The 20,422-nt window shown below is 49.7% G+C and overlaps 5 protein-coding genes across 11 annotated transcripts in view; 3 read left to right on the plus strand and 2 right to left on the minus strand.

Annotated features, from left to right (window-relative positions):
- The window catches only part of LOC148671873 (uncharacterized), a 641,462-nt gene that overhangs the window by 501,048 nt on the left and 119,992 nt on the right, over positions 1 to 20,422 (minus strand). Inside the window, exons 1-3 of one of the 6 annotated variants that reach the window (XM_088632705.1) lie at positions 16,015 to 16,153; positions 15,466 to 15,594; positions 14,884 to 15,016 (exon numbers count right to left, since the gene is read on the minus strand). The exons of 3 other annotated variants lie outside the window; for them this stretch is intronic. In XM_088632705.1, coding sequence (XP_088488831.1) covers positions 14,884 to 14,914 — 31 coding nt within the window. In that variant the 5' untranslated portion in view covers positions 14,915 to 15,016; positions 15,466 to 15,594; positions 16,015 to 16,153. Of the gene's footprint in view, positions 1 to 14,883; positions 15,017 to 15,465; positions 15,688 to 16,014; positions 16,154 to 20,422 lie in introns of those variants that run through there. 2 more of the 6 variants (XM_088632703.1, XM_088632706.1) reach the window with 2 other exon arrangements.
- LOC148671881 (GTPase IMAP family member 8-like) overlaps positions 1 to 20,422 on the plus strand; it is a 423,522-nt gene that overhangs the window by 302,934 nt on the left and 100,166 nt on the right.
- Positions 1 to 20,422, plus strand: part of LOC148671901 (uncharacterized) — a 122,966-nt gene that overhangs the window by 42,369 nt on the left and 60,175 nt on the right. The gene's annotated exons all lie outside the window — the stretch shown is intronic.
- Positions 280 to 5,749, plus strand: LOC148671907 (uncharacterized). The gene is made up of 2 exons (XM_088632776.1): positions 280 to 3,040; positions 4,960 to 5,749. The coding sequence occupies exons 1-2, from the start codon at positions 1,639 to 1,641 to the stop codon at positions 5,199 to 5,201; spliced, it is 1,644 nt and encodes a 547-aa protein (XP_088488902.1). The 5' UTR covers positions 280 to 1,638; the 3' UTR covers positions 5,202 to 5,749.
- On the minus strand, positions 7,290 to 10,660 carry LOC148671908 (GTPase IMAP family member 6-like). Its single transcript, XM_088632790.1, has one exon. The coding sequence runs from the start codon at positions 9,453 to 9,455 to the stop codon at positions 8,196 to 8,198; it is 1,260 nt and encodes a 419-aa protein (XP_088488916.1). The 5' UTR covers positions 9,456 to 10,660; the 3' UTR covers positions 7,290 to 8,195.

The following is a 20,422-nucleotide window of genomic DNA, read 5'->3' on the forward strand; positions in this document are numbered from 1 at the left end:
GCAGGTGTCTGCTGTGGTTGGCTGTTCAGCAGTCTTACTGCCTGGGGGAAGAAGCTGTTCAGACACCTGGTGGTCTTGGTCTGATACTTCAGTACCGTTTTCCAGATGGTAGTAGAGAGAGCAAGTTGTGTTTAGGGTGACTGGGGTCCCTGAGGATGGACCTGGCCTTCTTGAGGCATCTAACACAGTAGATATCCCCTGTGTTCAATAGTGCAGCCGGTAGTGTTCTGAGCCAGTGTCACCACCCTCTGGAGGACCCTGAGCTCGTGGGCGGAGCAGTTACCACACCAGGCAGTTGTGCAGCCGGTTAGGATGCTCTCAGTGGTGCAGCTGTAGAAGCTGGTCAGGATGTGTGAAGGCAGGCTGAACTTCTTCAGTCTGGGGAGAGAGAACAGGCGCTGTCTTGTCTACGGGGTTGGTGTGGTGGGTCCAGGTCAGGTCGCCTGTGATGTTGACACCTAGGAATTTGAGAATCTGGACCACTGCGGACCCACTGATGTGAATGGGTGCCTGGTCTGTTCCTGTGGTCCACCATCAGCTCCTTAGTTCTGCTGGTGTTCAGAGAGAGGCTGCTGTCCTGACACCATGATGTCAGCGTTTCTACCTCCTCCTTCCTGTTGGCGGACTCATCAGCGTTCGTGATCAAGCTGATGATCGTTGTATCGTCCGCAAACGTGATGATGGAGTTTGTCTTGTTCCTGGAGACGCAGTAGTGGGTGAACAGGGAACAGAGGAGAGGGCTGAGTTTGCAGCGCTGGGGAACACTGATGTTCAGAGTCAGGGTGGAGGATGTACTTGTGCCGACTCTGGGCATGATGCCAAGAATAATTCCCGGATGTTCATTCTATAAGTTTCTTTCATAATGGCCAGCAGCCCTATCACCCTGCAACTCCCAGCTCCCCCCCACTGGAGCCCAGCAGGTGTGAGCCTGGCCAGTACCCGGAGGGGAGACTCCTGGGAAAACACTGAGGCTGCTCCTGGGAGAGGTGTGAGTGGGGCCAGCAGGGGGCGCTCTCACCCTGCGCTCTGTGTGGGTCCTGATGCCCCAGTATAGTGACGGGGACACTGGACTGTAAACAGGCGCCGTCCTTCGGATGAGACGTCAAACCGAGGTCCTGACTCTCTGTGGTCATTAACAATCCCAGGGTGTCTCTTGAGAAGATAAGGGGTGTCACCCTGGTGTCCTGGCCAAATTAACCCCCTGGTCTTTACCCATCATGGCCTCCTAATAACCCCCCCTCTCTGAACTGGCTTTCTGAACTGAGAGCTGGTGTGTGGGGAGAGGACTGGAGCATCATCCAGGTGGGGCTGCACACTGGTGGCGGGGGTGGGATCCCCATGACCTGTAAAGAGCTCTGAGTGGAGTGTCCAGAAAAGAGCTATAGAAGTGTAAGCAATTATTATTATTATTATTATTATTATTATTATTATAATGACTTTTAAGTTTGTCAGGAAATGACTTGAGCAAATTGTACTCCTTTTACCTGTGGAGAGGTTGGTCTCCTCTCATGTGTCGTCCTCTTCACCCACGGGGACAGTCTGGGACAGGAGACAGTGCAGCAGTACGTTGACACACAGGGGAGAGACCTGCAGCAGCTCTTAGAGAGCTGTGGGAACAGGTATCATGTTCTCAACAATATGGACACGGGCGACCGCACTCAGGTCAGACAGCTGCTGGAGAAGATCGAGGACATGGTGGCAGGAAACAGTCTGGGCTTCTTAGTGGACCAGGATGCAGAGGAGAGGCTGAGAGAAAGAGAGAACAGATACAGAGAGGTGGAGGAGGAGGGCAGGAAGGAGAGGGAGGAGTTTCTGAAGAAAGTGCAGGAGCTGAGAGAGGAGTACGAGGCAGAACTGCGTCAGAAGACGGAGGAGCTGAGACGCAGGAGTGAGGAAGAGCAGAGGAGGAGAGCGGAGCAGCTGGAGGCTCTCAGGAGAGAGCAGGAGGAGACACTGCGCAGGAAGGAGCAGGAGCTGCAGCTGCAGTACCAGGAGCAGAGGCAGAGGCTGGAGAAGGAGCAGTGTGAGAAGACGGAGGAGATCAAGCTCCGCTACAGGACGCAGCACCAGGAGCTCCTGCGCAGGTACGAGGAGGAGCAGCGCAGCAGAGCTGAGCAGATGGAGCTCAGATACCAGGAGCAGCACAGGAGGGTGCAGGAGACCATCCTGAAACTCACTGAGGAGCAGCTGAGGAAGGTGGAGGAGACCAGGACCCAGTGTGCAGAGAGACTGAGGGAGAGGATGGAGGCCGTGAAGAGGCAGCTTGAAGAAGAGCAGGAGAGGAAGATAGAGGAGCTGAGGCAGCAGCACAGAGGCCAAGACCGCGGGGAGGCCCAGCAGAGGTGTGAAGCAGAGCTGTGGAGGAAGGTGGACGAGATCAAGCAGCTGTATGAAGAGAGACTGCAGGGGAGAGTTCAGGAGCTGGAGCAGCAGCAGCAGAGGGAGATGGAGGAGAAGAGGGAGGAGCAGGAGGAGGAGCAGAGGAAGAGAGAGGAGGAGCTGAGGAGGCAGCTGGAGGAGGATCACAGGCAGAGGGAGCAGGAGCTGGAGCTGAGGAGGGCTGAGGAGCTCAGGAGAGTGGAGGAGCTGGAGCAGAGATACTCACTGGAGGAGCAGAGCAGACTGGCAGAGCTCAGACTCCACGAGGAGAGGATGAGAGAGCAGGGCAGGCAGGAGCTGCAGAGGCAGACGGAGGAGCTGAAACTGAGGCATCAGCAGAGGGAGGCAGAGCTGAGGCAGGAACTGGAGGACAAGCAGAGGAGGAGGGCGGAGGAGCTGAGGCAGCAGTTGGAGAGGGAGCACCATCAGAAAGAGCAGGAGCTGGAGGAGAGATACAGGGAGCAGCAGCGAGAGGCGCAGGAGGAGAGGAGCAGGACGGAGGAGCTGAGGAGGCAGTGGGAGGAAGGGCTGAGAGAGGAGTACGACAGGAGGCTGCAGAGAAAGGAGGCGGAGATCCAGGAGAGGTGGGAAGGGGAGCTGCAGAGGAGAGTGAAGGAGCTGCAGGAGTCCTCCCAGCCTCAGAGCCTGGAGCCGGGTCAGAGTAAGTACCCCAGCAGTGGTGGATGCCCAGTTAGGGTGGGGTAAATTCTGCGGGGCAACTTCCAGAGAGACAGATCTGCTCACAAGGCTCCAGATCTTTCTCCTGACTCAGGAGTGAATCAGTTTAGTATTGGGACCATGAGGGGCGATATGTGCTTTTTGCCGAGTACTGCTGGAATTTGTTTTTGACACAAAAGAACAGAATATGATTGCATATTAAATATGAGTCTCTAGCACAGACGGCCGGCATTTCCACAGTTAAACTTTGTCAGACAAGACTTTCTGTGTTCAGTCCCCCCAGTTTCAGGTCAGCAGCAGTGAAGTGAATCAGAGTTACTTGGTCACACGTCTCTTACACGACTTTCAGTCTGCGACTCCTTGACGCCCCCAGACCCCTGATATGATCCTGTGAGCCACGTTCACAGAGTTGTGCATCTTGCACTGTTGCCCCTGTAGGTCTCCTCTCTAGGTCTCTGGCGTGTTGGATGGAGGTGTTTTCACCTCAGACCTGTGGAGGGTGTCTGCAGTCTGATGGCTATCTCAGTTTCCTCACTGCTCTCAGGAGTTTTCTCATCTGTCTTGAACCACCTGGACTTTGATGGGCTCTGATCTTCACAGCTGCTTGCTCTTCTGTCACAGGCAGCTCTCTGGTCTTCATCTGACTCGACAGCCAGACCCAGACACTCAAGACTGGAACCAAGGCTGCAGTCTGACAGCTCTCGTTTTCACAGTTAGTACAACAGAAACACCTGAGCAACTAGAGTCGCCTGTCAGCCATTTTCCCGATTAACTCTGCTCACCTGACACTGGGGGTTGAACACAACAGACGACACTGTTGTTACATGACTAATCGTGTCTAGAAAATCATTTCCACAGACAGATGCTGCAGTTCTGTGCTTTTGCTCAAATTTAACCCTTTGATCTGAAAATCACATTTCAATAATACACATCAAAATAAATATCACATTTAATTTAATTTTGTACAAATAAAAAATGACTAATTCTACTTATAGCTGTGGTCCAGAGGTTCAGGTCCGGTCTTGTTAGACCAGGAGGACAGCCGGTCCAGTGGTTCAGGTCCGGTCCTGTTAGACCGCGAGGACAGCTGGTCCAGTGGTTCAGGTCCGGTCCTGTTACACCAGGAGGACAGCTGGTCCAGTGGTTCAGGTCCGGTCCTGTTAGACCAGGAGGACAGCTGGTCCAGTGGTTCAGGTCCGGTCCTGTTACACCAGGAGGACAGCTGGTCCAGTGGTTCAGGTCCAGTCCTGTTAGACCAGGAGGACAGCTGGTCCAGAGGTTCAGGTCCAGTCCTGTTACACCAGGAGGACAGCTGGTCCAGAGGTTCAGGTCTGGTCCTGTTAGACCAGGAGGACAGCCGGTCCAGTGGTTCAGGTCCGGTCCTGTTACACCGGGAGGACAGCTGGTCCAGTCATGTTGGAGGACAGCAGGTGTGAGGATGCTGTACCAGGAGAACAGTGTTGAAGTTCTGTGATTTTACAGACATGATGTTCTTTCGTTAGAGGTTTTGCTGCAGCAGGTGTTGGTGTCAAACTTTACTGTGTTTCAGTCCCAACAATGGACTGCAGAGTCCCACTGTGAGCTGTTACAGAAGCCCCTGTCTATACGGAGGAGAAACACAACTTCTACAAAGAATGAGGAAGTTTATATCCTAACAAGTTTGGTGTTGTTCCTGAGTTGTACAGTTGTACATTTTAAGGACTGAGCACATGAAGGTCTGTTTTACCCAGAGTGGTGGGTGTCTTGTACAGACAGCTCTGCTGTACTGTTGAAATTTTATATCCGTCAGAAATCAGCTGGATAAAGAAATGAGATTCATCATCGTTGATCTCTAGCGTGTTTGGTAGTGAGTAGTAAATGTGTCACTTGTGACCTCCCTTCCTGTCTCTCCTTATGTTGCAGTGAGTGAAGGAGACCCTGCAGTCGAACCCGGTCTCCAGCCCCGCCCCTCTGAGCTGAGACTGGTGCCGCTGGGGGCAGCAATAGGGGCCCTAGCAGGAGCCCTGAGGGGCCCAACAGGAGCAGCAGCAGGAACAGTGATAGGAGCTGCAGTAGGAGCTCAGATAGGAGCTTTACTGGGAGGAGAAACCAGAGCAGCACAGACTCACACACAAGAGCACACACAGCCCGCAGACACACAATAACACACAGCCCGCAGACACACAAGAGCACACACAGCCCGCAGACACACAAGAGCACACACAGCCCGCAGACACACAAGAGCGCACGCAGCCCGCAGACACACAAGAGGACACACAACCCTCAGACACACACAGCCCACAGACACAATGAGCAGACACACACAGCCCACAGACAGGAGAGAGAAACAGACAGGAGATCGAGGAGCTGAGAGAGAGCTGAAGACACTGAGACAGGAGCAGGAGAGGGAGAGGAGGAGCTCAGGCAGTGTTATCAGAGTGACAGAGAGACACAGAGACACTGCCGCAGGTCAGTCACTGATCCACACAGTCTTTCCCAGCGGGAGAGGAAGATACTTCCTGGACACAGAGTGAGGACTTTCCACTGAAACACTGATCTCTTCCTCGTAAGAGATCCGACTCACTGAAAACCTGCCCTTAGTGTCCCATGTGAAGAAAAACTCATTTTAAATTAATGTTTTATTTTGATCATGTTTGTATTTTGGTATTCTTTGTGTATATATATAAATGTTATAAATTATTTTTGGATATAATTCTGACATTGTATATGTGTGTGTAACAGAATATATTGTAGCATTTACAGGTTCTTCTCAGGACAAAGGACCAGTGGAGACGCGATTAACGAACCAGGCTTTATTCTTTATCAACCACAGAGTATACACACACATGACGGAACACGCACACATCTTTAGGGTGGTAATTACTTAACGACTTAACAACAAGCTATACAGTACACTTATAAGACACTACTATGACATTATTTACACAGGTAGGGTCAGCCGCTGGTCATCGTGCTGACCCTCAGACTCTCCCTGGCTACAACTCCCAGCATGCCCAGCGGTACTACTGTATGAGCGCCTAGGGGCGCTTCCTCCTCACAACCGGGCGTTACAGTATGTATATGTGTATATGTGTACTTTATTCTCCTGAGCCGATAATCAAAGAGCAGAACCGGCTCGTCCGGCAACTGGGACTTTATATCTCGCAACGGCGACTTACAATCTCAGAATCGCGACTTTATTTCTGGTCATTGGGACTTTATATCCCGCAATGGCGACTTACAATCTCAGAATCACGACTTTATTTCTGGTCATTGGGACTTTATATCTCGCAATTTCGAGTCAGAAAAGTCATAATTTCGAGATCTAAAGCCGAAACGGCGAGAAACCGCGGCGCGTTTTTTTTCTTTCCACTCCCTGGCGGACACGGCTTCCACAGAGGAGGGAGAGAAATGGACTTTTATGTTTTTATATCGACTTTATTCTCCTGAGCCGATCATCAAGGAGCAGAACTGGCGCCAAAACCCGCTTCCGGCTCGTCCTCCGGATGCCGCTGCGGCGCCGGTTGCTAAGCGACGCTCCGAGCCCGAGCGCTCGAGCTCCTCTCGGGGCGGTTTTATTCCCAGCTGAGGAGCCGCTCCTGTCCTGGAAATCCCGGGAAGGACTGGGACTCCCCTCCTGTGGGCTGGGAGGCTCTTCCCGGGTGTTTCCGCAGACGAGGGGAGTCCTGGTGTCCTGGGAAAAGGCCCCCTGTGCTGCGGGCGTCTCCGAGAGAAACGGGCTGTTTGTGTGGGAAGATGCTCTTTCCTCAGGAGGGGAAGAGCCGAGCGGGAAGGAAAGTTCTGGAAGTGCGTCTCCTCTCCGGCTGCTCCAGTCCCAGTGACGGCGACACCGGGACAGGACAGGAGGGACGAGCGGGTCCTCTTTCCCACACGGGGGATTAGTGGGGTTTGTTAGGACACAGGACAGAGAGAGAGAAAAGGACACCAGTGGGAGAGAGTCCTGAAGCTCTCAGGTCTGGTCTTGATCCGGGTTGGTCCCAGTCCCAGTTTACACTGGTTTACAATGTGGGACTTCTGCCCTGACACGACCCCACAGGTGTCTCCACAGGAGACGGGAGTCCTATAACGTGTAACCCTACAACAGTATCCCAGTTAATTCTTTAGCCTTGGAAAGAGGTTCAGATACAGTGACCCTCTGGTCCTGATCCTGCTGGTGGATCTCAAGAGATCCAGGGATCCAGTCTCTGTCTGGGATCTTTGCCCATCAGTCAAACACACAAAATCACAAGTAATAAAAATAATAATAAACTTTATTTTATAGAGCACCTTTTAAGGTGGCTTCCCAAAGGGCTTTACAGAATGACAACAACAATAAAACTATTATACACAAGATAAAACAACAAGGAGTTTAGAGAAGGTGACTCTCTGATATCCTTGGGCAAAGAGTTCCAGAGCTTGGGGGCAGAACAGGAGAAGGCCCTGTCACCCAAAGAGTGTAGAGGGGCTTGGGGGACAGTAAGGAGAGGAGAATTAGCAGCCCGAAGGTTGTGAGGTGGAGAGTAGGGCGATAATAGTTCAGACAGGTACTGAGGTGCCAAGCCATGCAGAGCCTTACAGGTGAGCATGAGGATTTTAAAGTCTACGCGGAATTGGACCAGAAGCCAGTGCAAGGACTCCAGGATAGGAGTAATGTGAACACTTGCACCAGACCTCGTCAGGATTCTGGCTGCTGAGGTTTGGACAGACTGCAGTTTGTTCAGAGTAGATTTTGATACCCCAGCGAGTAGAGCATTACAGTAGTCAATTTGAGAGAATACAAATGTGTTGATCAGCTTTTCAGCCACAGTTAGTGGTAGCATAGGGGTAGTCTAGCGATATTTCTAAGGTGAAAAAAACGTTTTGACGATATGCTGCACATGTGGGTCGAATGTTAAGCCAGAATCGCATATCACTCCAAGGTTTTTTGATTAGACTAATAATTTAGACTTTAATAAAGAACTGGGGTGCTGTTTAAGGCAGCCCCAATACAGAGAGAACAGGAAAGAAAGCACACCCCAAAATTATAGGGGTGCTGTCTGGAGAAAAGTCCTTCTGTGTCTGCGGGCTGTGTGCGCTCTTGTGTGTCTGCGGGCTGTGTGCGCTCTTGTCTCAGTCATCTTCTGTGACCTTCTTCTCGATGTGCTGCTTGCGATCCTCAATCACTCTCCTGTATCTCCTGTGTGTCTCTGATGCCACACAGTGAGTCTGTCTATCACTGTGTTTTGTCTCTCTATTGTCTCTCTGTATCTCTCTACTGTCTCTCTCAGCTCCTCGATCTCCCTCCTGCAGCTCCTGTGCTCCTGTCCTGCTGGAGTGAACTGTGTTGTCGACACACTGACCTGCTGGAGAGTCTCTCCGTGTCTCTCTGCCTCCTCTCTGGCCTTTTCCTCATAGTGCTGCCTGAGCTCCTCCATCTCCCTTCTGTGTGTCTCCTCTCTCTCTCTCCTCTCCCTCTCCTGCTCCTCTCTCACCTCCTCCATCTCTCTCTGCAGCCTCTCTCTCTCCCCTCTCTCTCTCCTCAGCTCCTCCTCCAGCTCTCTCCTCCTCCCCTCATCCCTCTCCTCCCTCAGCCTCTCCTCCAGCTCTGCTATCTTCTCCTCCAGCGCTCTGATCTTCTCCTCTCGTGTCTGGATCTCCTCCTCCATCCTGCGGAGGTGGTTCTGCAGCTCCTTCTGGTGCTTCTCCCTCAGTCTCTCCTCCTCCCTCTGTTTCCTCTCCTCTCTCTCCCTCAGGATCTGCAGTTGCCTCTGTCTGATCTGGGACTCTGCCTCCTGGTACGTCTCAGTGCTGTAGTAGCTGCCCTTGTTTCCTGCTACCAGCTCCTCTATCTTCTCCAGCAGCTCTGTGACCTGAGTGCTGCCCCTGTCCTTGTTGTTGAGGGCGTGATACCTGTTCCCACTCTTCTCCAGGAGCCACTGGAGCTCCCTACTGCCTGTGTGCACAAACTCCTCCAGCGTCCTGCTGGTCAGATCATCAGCGTGGGTGAACAGGACCATGGTGTGTCCCAGGGCCCTCTCCCCGAATATCTCCAGGACTGTCTCCAGTGTCCTCCTCTCCTCCCCTGAGGATCGGCCCAGCGGGGTCACCAGGAGGAAGGCGTGGGGTCCCGGGGCAGACAGGTTAACACAGAGCCCCACATCCCGTCTCCTGTCCCCCTCAGACAGTCCGGCGTGGAGCCAGTCTGGAGTGTCCACCACAGTCACCCGTCTCCCGGACACTTGTCCTGTCCTCTTCCGGCTCTCCTGAGTGACCGCGGAGCTGCTGGCTTCAGAGGGAAACTCCTCTGAGCCCAGGATGGTGTTTCCTGCTGCGCTCTTCCCAGCACCAGTCCTGCCCAGCAGCACCAGTCTCAGCTCAGAGGGGCGGGGCTGGAGTCTGGGTTCGACTTCACTCACTGCAACAGGAGGAGAGAGGAGCATCAGGGAGGTTACGCATGAGAGACCAACCTCTCCACAGGTAAAAGGAGTACAATTTCCTCAAGTAATTTCTTGACAAACGTAACTTAAAAGTCATAATAATAATAATAATAATAATAATAATAATAATAATAATAATAATTGCTTACACTTCTATACTGCTTTTCTGGACACTCCACTCAAAGCGCTTTACAGGTCATGGGGATCCCACTACCGCCACCAGTGTGCAGCCCCACCTGGATGAAGCTCCAGTCCTCTCCCCACACACCAGCTCTCAGTGGGGAGGAGAGCAGAGGGATGAAGCCAGTTCAGAGAGGGGGGTTATTAGGAGGCCATGATGGGTAAAGACCAGGGGGGTAATTTGGCCAGGACACCAGGGTGACACCCCTACTCATCTCGAGAGACACCCTGGGATTGTTAATGACCACAGAGAGTCAGGACCTCGGTTTGACGTCTCATCCGCAGGACGGCGCCTGTTTACAGTCCAGTGTCGCCGTCACTCTACTGGGGCATCAGGACCCACACAGACCGCAGGGTGAGAGTGCCCCCTGCTGGCCCCACTCACACCTCTCCCAGCAGCAGCCTCAGTGTTTTCCCAGGAGTCTCCCCTCCAGGTACTGGCCAGGCTCACCCCTGCTGGGCTCCAGTGGGGCTGTTTAAGTGTCACAAGTACTGACTCTGAACATCGGCGTTCCCCAGTGCTGCAAATTCAGCCCTCTCCTCTGCTCCCTGTTCACCCACGACTGCGTCTCCAGGAACAACACAAACTCCATCATCATGTTTGCAGACGATACAACGATCATCAGCTCGATCACGAACGGTGATGAGTCCACCTACAGGGAGGAGGAGGTAGAAACCCTGACAGCATGGTGTCAGGACAGCAACCTCTCTCTGAACACCAGCAGAACTAAGGAGCTGATGGTGGACCACAGGAACAGACCAAGCACCCATTCACATCAGTGGGTCCGCAGTGGTCCAGATTTTCAAATTCCTAGGTGTCAACATCACAGGCGACCTGACCTGGACCCACCACACCAACCCCGTAGACAAGACAGCGCCTGTTCTCTCTCCCCAGACTGAAGAAGTTCAGCCTGCCTTCACACATCCTGACCAGCTTCTACAGCTGCACCACTGAGAGCATCCTAACCGGCTGCACCACTGCCTGGTGTGGTAACTGCTCCGCCCACGAGCTCAGGGTCCTCCAGAGGGTGGTGACACTGGCTCAGAACACTACCGGCTGCGCTACTGAACACAGAGGATATCTACAGTGTTAGATGCCTCAAGAAGGCCAGGTCCATCCTCAGGGACCCCAGTCACCCTAAACACAACTTGCTCTCTCTACTACCATCTGGAAAACGGTACTGAAGTATCAGACCAAGACCACCAGGTGTCAGAACAGCTTCTTCCCCCAGGCAGTAAGACTGCTGAACAGCCAACCACAGCAGACACCTGCAGTTACCTCCTTGAACTGACAGGGGGCACTGGCATTCTCAGGACACCTACAAAGAGCACTAAATACCTCCTTCCCTGTACCTTACTACTGTCAAGACACCTCAATACCTCCTACCCTGTACCCTACTACTGTCAGGACACCTAAATACCTCCTATACTTGTGTTAGTTCCACACAATCTGTGAATTGCAATTGTGTAATCTACTGTATCCCAATGTTAACCCCTATAAATTCCTGTCCTCCAACTCTTCTATTCCTCTTAACGAGCCTTTAACGAGCTCGCAGATTTCAATGCTGACAACACCGCTGTGTGCTGTACTGTTCGTGCATCGATCAATAAACCTTGATTGATTGAGTGTTGGTCCGACAGTCTTGAGGAACAGATTACAGAGACTGAGCTGCTGTGTGATGGATTAAATCTCATTTCCCTGAGAGAAAACAGTTAAATTACAGCACAGAGGATTTAAACAGACACAGATCTGTGTGCCACTGTGTTAGTAACGCAGTACAGAGCGGAGCACAGTATGATTTTAATTCCTAACAGGACACAAGATGGTTGAATCTCTCAGTCTGGTGACCAGTAAGATCAGTGACTCAGTAATACAGCATCAATCACACTCACTGCTAGGAGGTTCAAGTTCTTTACTGTTCCTCCTCTTGACAGGCAGTCTGGGCTCCTCTGTCTCTTTCTCCAGCTCCTCTTCCTCCAGTGTCTTTCTCATCTTCTCCTTCAGCTCCTCTTCTCTCCTGCTCCACTCCTCCTCCAACCTCTGTCTCAACTCCTCTGTGTCTCTCTGTCTCTGCTCCTCCCTCTGTCTGATATATTTCTCTAGTTCAGTGTTTATTTCTTTGATGTTAGTGGTGAAGTACTGCCCATAGTTTCCTGCCACCATGTCCTCTATCTTCTCCAGCAGCTCTGTGACCTGAGTGCGGTCGCCCCTGTTCTTGTTGTTGAGAACATGATACCTGTTCCCACACTTCTCCACCAGCCACTGGAGCTCCTTCCCTCCTGTCTCAATGTGCTGCTCAATGGTTGTTTCTCTCAGTCTGTCCCCCCAGGTGAACAGCACTATTGTGTGTCTCCAGACTCTCTCACTGAGAAGCTCCAGATGTTCCTTCACTGATCTCCAGTCTGTGTCTGAGTTCAGATTAATCACCAGGAGGAGAGTGTGGGGTCCTGGGGGACACAGAGACACACTGCGCACAACCTCCTCTCTGACACACTTTGGATCAGCCCTTATAAAAGAGGAACCCCAGCCTTGAGTGTCGACCACAGTGATCTTCCTCCCAGCTACTTCACCCTGTCTCTTCTCACACTCCTTAGTTTCTCCCTCAGTGTCAAACTCCTCTCTGCCCAGGATGGTGTTTCCTGCTGAGCTCTTCCCAGACCATCTCTGGCCCAGCAGCACGATCCTGATCTCTGAGAGACGCTGTGGTGCCTCATGGGCATCAGCCTGTCCCTCCCCTGTCAGAGAGAAAGATCACAGATTATTTACATGATAAAGTTCTCATCACAGATATGTTCACCACTCATCCCATTTAAAATTCACAATAAAAACTTTTCTATATCTTTTCTATTGTCCCTGCCCTGTGAGAGAGGAAAATCACAGATTATTGAGATTATTTTTCTGTGTATTCTCTGTGGTATACAAAAATGTTCTGTTAATGTTAGTTAATCAGACACTATTCTTACAACATTGTTATTCTGTATTCTTACAATTTATATAAAATATATGTATTTTTAACTGTTCTCTCAATAGTACATGTTTATTTTTCATCAGGATTTTGTTTCTTAGAATAATTAACCTCACTGAAAGGTCAGATGTTCTTTCATCTGATAAACAACACAGACATTTTTCCAATGTCTTCCTTGCTCATCTTTACCAAGGGTGCCAATACTTCTGGAGAGCCCTGTAGAGTCCCACTAACACTCTGAGTGTCCAGTGGCAGTTCAGACACATATGGGACTCCTGTGTTCAGAATGAACCTTTATACCTCCTTATTTTAAAAATACATGTAAAAACTGTAAAATCATTCAGTCCATCCTGATTCTTCAGTAGTGAGTCTAAAATGTCACATTTCATAAAGACATGTTTGGGACTCAGCCACCTGGCTGGGAAATCTCTGTGTTATATAGTTGAACCAGAAAGTGAACTTATGTAATTGAATTGGTACAATAGACTCTTTATTCCTTTATTCAATCAAAATTGAAAAACCTTGGAGTTATATTTGATTCTGGCTTAACATTCGACCCTTCTTTGCAGCAGGTGGCCAAGAACAACCCAGGACTCAAGGGGGCGTGCTCAAACTTGTGACCGGTGCCGTACACGGTGTGTTATTGTAATATTGTAATGTACATGATAAATAATTACATCCGTCTTCTCCCGAATTGACTACTGTAATGCTCTACTCGCTGGGGTATCAAAATCTACTCTGAACAAACTGCAGTCTGTCCAAACCTCAGCAGCCAGAATCCTGACGAGGTCTGGTGCAAGCGACCACATCACTCCTATCCTGGAGTCCCTGCACTGGCATCCAGTTAAATTCTGTGTGGACTTTAAAATCCTCACGCTCACCTGTAAGGCTCCGCATGGCTTGGCACCTCAGTACCTGTCTGAACTATTATCACCCTACTCTCCACCTCACAACCTTCGCTCTGCTAATTCTGCTCTCCTTACTGTCCCCCAAGCCCCTCTACACTCTTTGGGTGACAGGGCCTTCTCCTGTTCTGCCCCCAAGCTCAGGAACTCTCTCCCCAAGGATATCAGAGAGTCACCTTCTCTAAACTCCTTCAGATCCAGACTCCAAACTCTCTTCTTCAGAAAAGCCTTTACTGAACTGGTTCCATTCTTCACCCCTCTGCTCTTCTTAGTACCACCTTCCAAAGTCTCCTCTGTGTACTGTAATTGTGTTTTATCTTGTGTATTCTTCTTTATTGTTATTGTCATCCTGTAAAGCGCATTGAGAAGCCACCTTTAAAGGCGCTATATAAAATAAAGTTTATTATTATTATTATTCCACCTTATTTTAAAAATACACGTAAAAACTGTAAAATAATTCAGTCTGTCCTGATCCTTCAGCAGTGAGTCTAAAATGTCACATTTCACAAAGAAATGTTTGGGACTCAGCCACCTGGCTGGGAAATGTGTTGTATAGTTTCAAACCGCTTAGAAACTATCTATTGTGATCCACACTGAAGAGAACTAGCATGATGTTAGTTTAAAAACAGTGAAACTGACAAGCTGGAGGAACTGAGTCTCTTTAGTCTGAAGGGAGTGTCCCACACTGACAGGGTGAAGATAGCGAACCATAAATATATACAAAATAATCAACATCCTCAGTGACAGTCAGTCATCATTAAAGACCAGTTAGATATTGACACCTCAGAGTTCCTCAGAATTAACACTGAAACTCAAAGCAACACTTAGACTTAAAATCAGGAGTGGGAGGCTCTACTGTACACAGAGGGGGGTGGGAGAGGGGAACAAGCTGCCCAGTCAGGACAGGAGAAACAGCTGCACGAGAACCTGGAATCACTACTAATTATGGGCCAAATAAATTCCTCTGTTGTTCATCTGTACTGATTCCTCTCTGGTATTATCAGCTGTACAATAAACACGGCCCCTGAGCAACAAACAGGAAATGTTCATATCTGAGCGTGTCTGAGCATCATGAATACTAACAGTGTGAATCCAATACCATCAGCATACAGTCAGGTTTAACATCAATCATTTTACCTTAAATAAACACTTTATTAAAATATTTAGTACATTCCAAACAGCTTGAGTTTACACTAACGATCTCTGATCACTGACAAGAGAAAGTGAAAGTAAACCAGACCCTGTGTGTCTGACAGAGAGAACACACTCTCAGCAGACAGGAAGACACTTCTCCAGCTGCTGCTGTGCTCTGTGACAGAGAAGAGACCCTCAGTGACTCCCTTACCGACACTCTGACAGGCAGAACAAGAGAAAACTCACCAGGGCTGAGCGCTGAGCTCTCAGACGCCATCTCTCTCCTTCTCTTCCTGCTGATCTGAGGGAGAAGGACTTCCTGTTCTCTTCAGGTAAAGGTGAGCTCACCTGAGGGATGAAGACTCTGCTCTGGCGCCACCTGGTGGATCAGTACAAATGAAACTTAATAAACCGCCAGGAAAATGCATAACGCGTCTCTTCACTCAGGAAACATTCAACATGAAAATACTTTTCACGTGTAAACTCTCATGTGACTCGTGTTGTTCCAGTAACAGGCAGGCTCTGTCAATCCATCAGCTGCTGCAGGTGAAAGGCTCAGGAAATCCAGAAATTTTAAAAGTAACTGAGACAAATCGCACGAGTGTGTCTTAAATACAATGATTAACTGCGAAAAGACTCCGTTTTAAACTCACTTCCCCTGTGAACCTGCAGCACTGAGTCAGTGTTTTCTGAAATGTGCCCGTATTTAGAAGACCTAATACTTCACATGTGCATTAAACACATACTCTTTTGGGGAACAAACGTGCAAAAACAATTTAAAAGAAACGAGTAGTATTTAGGATTTAGAGAAACAGGTAAAAACATCACCAAGGATCTCAGAGAGTCTCCTTCCCTGAGGTCTTTCACATCCAGACTCTAAACCTTCCTCAGTAAAAGAGCTTTAATTTCACGGGTCCTGTGTCAATCTGCTGTTTCCTCTCGGTGCGGAGTCTTCCTCTGCAGAGCACGATAAAAAGCCTCTTTTAAAGGCGCTATACGAGATGAATATTAATGTCCATCTTCCATCTCACTTCAGGGTTGTTAATTTACCTGCGCAGAAATGAGGAAGTATATATATATAAACAAACTCCGTGTGTAAAAAGAGTCAATCGTGCTGTTTTTCGAGAGTTTCTCTACAAAGCTGTATTCCAGACCACACGGATGAGGAGAGAGAAATTGTTCGGGGATGTATAAACGGTTTAAAAGAAACGGATGTTTTAAACAGACTCCGCTGTACGATGACCTTTCAGGAGCTGATCCTATACCCTGAAAGCGTGACTTGCGAGCAATTTCCCGATTTCAGGACCGAAAATCCAACATTTCTCGCTAAACCGACACACCGTGAGAAGAGAGAAGAGTTCAGAAGTATCTCCTCACCTTCGGTGCGGCCGGGCCGGCGCTCTGACCCGCTCCAGCAGGACTGCAGGCTCCGGTCCGCAGGTCCGAGCGCAGTTTACAGGAAAGGAGCGGAACCGGAGGAACCGGGACTCGGGAATGCGGAGGAACTGGAGGCGCAGCTGGGAGCGAGAGCCGTAATACTGCGAGAATAGGCGCCTCCGCAGCCTGAGAGATTCACACGTCCAGGACCCGCCTCGCCCGGCTCTCGCAGGGAAACCCTGTACGTCCACGGAGAGGAAGGGCGGGTTCCACGAGTGTACGTGCCCAGACCACTCTGAAGAGTTTCATCTGTGGGGCTGCCGTGTACTGGTGGTGATCGAGGCTCCAATAAATGCGGGGACTTCTAGAGTAGCGATAAATACGGGTCTCCTATAGTAGAGATAATACGGTAGGAGAGCTGACAGGTGTGTCTATACGGGACTCCTATAGTAGAGATGAGACAGTAGGGGAGCTGACAGGTGTGTCTGTACGGGACTCCTATAGTAGAGATGAGACGGTAGGAGAGCTGACAGGTGTGTCTATACGGGACTCCTATAGAAGAGATGAGACGGTAGGAGAGCTGACAGGTGTGTCTAGACGGGACTCCTATAGTAGAGATGAGACGGTAGGAGAGCTGACAGGTGTGTCTGTACGGGACTCCTATAGTAGAGATGAGACGGTAGGAGAGCTGACAGGTGTGTCTGTACGGGACTCCTATAGTAGAGATAAGACGGTAGGAGAGCTGACAGGTGTGTCTGTACGGGACTCCTATAGTAGAGATGAGACGGTAGGAGAGCTGACAGGTGTGTCTATACGGGACTCCTATAGAAGAGATGAGACGGTAGGAGAGCTGACAGGTGTGTCTAGACGGGACTCCTATAGTAGAGATGAGACGGTAGGAGAGCTGACAGGTGTGTCTATACGGGACTCCTATAGAAGAGATGAGACGGTAGGAGAGCTGACAGGTGTGTCTGTACGGGACTCCTATAGTAGAGACGAGACGGTAGGAGAGCTGACAGGTGTGTCTGTACGGGACTCCTATAGTAGAGATGAGACGGTAGGAGAGCTGACAGGTGTGTCTGAACGGGACTCCTATAGTAGAGATAAGACGGTAGGAGAGCTGACAGGTGTGTCTATACGGGACTCCTATAGTAGAGATGAGACGGTAGGAGAGCTGACAGGTGTGTCTGTACGGGACTCCTATAGTAGAGACGAGACGGTAGGAGAGCTGACAGGTGTGTCTGTACGGGACTCCTATAGTAGAGATGAGACGGTAGGAGAGCTGACAGGTGTGTCTGAATGGGACTCCTATAGTAGAGATGAGACGGTAGGAGAGCTGACAGGTGTGTCTGTACGGGACTCCTATAGTAGAGATGAGACGGTAGGAGAGCTGACAGGTGTGTCTGTACGGGACTCCTATAGTAGAGATGAGACGGTAGGAGAGCTGACAGGTGTGTCTGTACGGGACTCCTATAGTAGAGATGAGACGGTAGGAGAGCTGACAGGTGTGTCTGTACGGGACTCCTATAGTAGAGACGAGACGGTAGGAGAGCTGACAGGTGTGTCTGTACGGGACTCCTATAGTAGAGATGAGACGGTAGGAGAGCTGACAGGTGTGTCTGTACGGGACTCCTATAGTAGAGATGAGACGGTAGGAGAGCTGACAGGTGTGTCTGTACGGGACTCCTATAGTAGAGATGAGACGGTAGGAGAGCTGACAGGTGTGTCTGTACGGGACTCCTATAGTAGAGATGAGACGGTAGGAGAGCTGACAGGTGTGTCTGTACGGGACTCCTATAGTAGAGAGGAGACGGTAGGAGAGCTGACAGGTTTGTCTGTACGGGACTCCTATAGTAGAGACGAGACGGTAGGAGAGCTGACAGGTGTGTCTGTACGGGACTCCTATAGTAGAGATGAGACGGTAGGGGAGCTGACAGGTGTGTCTATACGGGACTCCTATAGTATAGTAGAGATGAGACGGTAGGAGAGCTGACAGGTGTGTCTGTATGGGACTCCTATAGTAGAGAAAATAGGGTAGGAGAGCCGACAGGTGTGTCTGTACGGGACACCTATAGTAGAGATGAGACAGTAGGGGAGCTGACAGGTGTGTCTGTACGGGACTCCTATAGTAGAGATGAGACGGTAGGAGAGCCGACAGGTGTGTCTATGCGGGACTCCTATAGTAGAGATGAGACGGTAGGGGAGCTGACAGGTGTGTCTGTACGGGACTCCTATAGTAGAGATGAGATGGTAGGAGAGCTGACAGGTGTGTCTATATGGGACTCCTATAGTAGAGATGAGACGGTAGGAGAGCTGACAGGTGTGTCTATACGGGACTCCTATAGTAGAGATGAGACGGTAGGAGAGCTGACAGGTGTGTCTGTACGGGACTCCTATAGTAGAGATGAGACGGTAGGAGAGCTGACAGGTGTGTCTGTACGGGACTCCTATAGTAGAGACGAGACGGTAGGAGAGCTGACAGGTGTGTCTGTATTGGACTCCTATAGTAGAGATAAGACGGTAGGAGAGCTGACAGGTGTGTCTATACGGGACTCCTATAGTAGAGACGAGACGGTAGGAGAGCTGACAGGTGTGTCTGTACGGGACTCCTATAGTAGAGATGAGACGGTAGGAGAGCTGACAGGTGTGTCTGTACGGGACTCCTATAGTAGAGATGAGACGGTAGGAGAGCTGACAGGTGTGTCTGTACGGGACTCCTATAGTAGAGATGAGACGGTAGGAGAGCTGACAGGTGTGTCTATACGGGACTCCTATAGTAGAGATGAGACGGTAGGAGAGCTGACAGGTGTGTCTGTACGGGACTCCTATAGTAGAGATGAGACGGTAGGAGAGCTGACAGGTGTGTCTGTACGGGACTCCTATAGTAGAGACGAGACGGTAGGAGAGCTGACAGGTGTGTCTGTATTGGACTCCTATAGTAGAGATAAGACGGTAGGAGAGCTGACAGGTGTGTCTATACGGGACTCCTATAGTAGAGACGAGACGGTAGGAGAGCTGACAGGTGTGTCTGTACGGGACTCCTATAGTAGAGATGAGACGGTAGGAGAGCTGACAGGTGTGTCTGTACGGGACTCCTATAGTAGAGATGAGACGGTAGGAGAGCTGACAGGTGTGTCGATACGGAGATTTAACTGTGTGTGTGTAGCAGTTATTGAAGATGAATGTGTGGTTTATTTTGTATTGTATTGAGAGCAAACAATTAGATCAGCAAACAAACTTAAATGAAATAAATGTCGATACAATATTATCTGCATGTTAATAAACACGTGAGTGGGATATATTTTGTGACGTGTTATAAATGGTACGTTGTGATGTGTTATACTGTACCTGGGAAATAGAGTGATGTGCGATGTTTTTCTTATTTTTTGTAATAGAATAATGTGTTTTTTTGTCTAATCTTTTTTTGTTTGCATTCTGTTTAAATGTACAGGAGTGCTGGGTGTCCATACAAAATTCCCTCAGGAAACAACAATCTGATCTCTACAGTGTATCATGATTAGATGTTACATCAGCTACAATTGTGTTTATACTGTGTGCTTGTTGTGATGAGTATCCTACAGACAGGACTCACTACAGTCTATAACAGCACAGACTCATTTATATCTCATTTATATACACTGTGTGCTTGTGGTGATGGGTATCCTTCAAACAAGACTCAGTACAGTCTATAACAGCACAGACTCATTTATATACACTGTGTGCTTGTGGTGATGGGTATCCTACAGCCAGGACTCAGTACAGTCTATAACAGCACAGACTCATTTATATCTCATTTATATACACTGTGTGCTTGTGGTGATGGGTATCCTGCAGACAGGACTCACTACAGTCTATAACAGCACAGACTCATTTATATACTGTGTGCTTGTGGTGATAGGTATCCTACAGACAGGACTCACTACAGTCTATAACAGCACAGACTCATTTATATCTCATTTATATACACTGTGTGCTTGTGGTGATGGGTATCCTACAGCTACAAACACAACACACAGGTGTCACAGGTGTGGAGGTAAAGACCTTTCCTGGAGGTATAAACACTTACTTTGGTTCTGCTAACTTCATCAGGCTCATCTCCCCCTGAGAGTGAGTCCCCAGTCTCAGGTATCCAGAGTGACAGATGTGTCTGTCTCAGTATCACAGGTGGTACAAACTGTTGAATACAACTGTCTGATCTTCTGAGAGGACCTGGCTGCTGTTTTGACACCATCATCATGATTATGGGCTCGTGATGGATCAGATGCGATGCTGCTCACTGTGTTTAGAGTCCGCTGTGACTCTCGCGCCGTGCGGACATCTGGGTTCCTCTGCGTGTTCAGGAGCCCTGTTTCCTGTATTTTAGAATATTGACTTCATATCGAAGTCTTATCACACTGCTGGAGAAAGT

The sequence above is a fragment of the Lepisosteus platostomus genome, chromosome 5 (assembly GCF_059453375.1).
Source record: "Lepisosteus platostomus isolate fLepPlt1 chromosome 5, fLepPlt1.hap1, whole genome shotgun sequence".
NCBI lineage: Eukaryota > Metazoa > Chordata > Actinopteri > Semionotiformes > Lepisosteidae > Lepisosteus > Lepisosteus platostomus.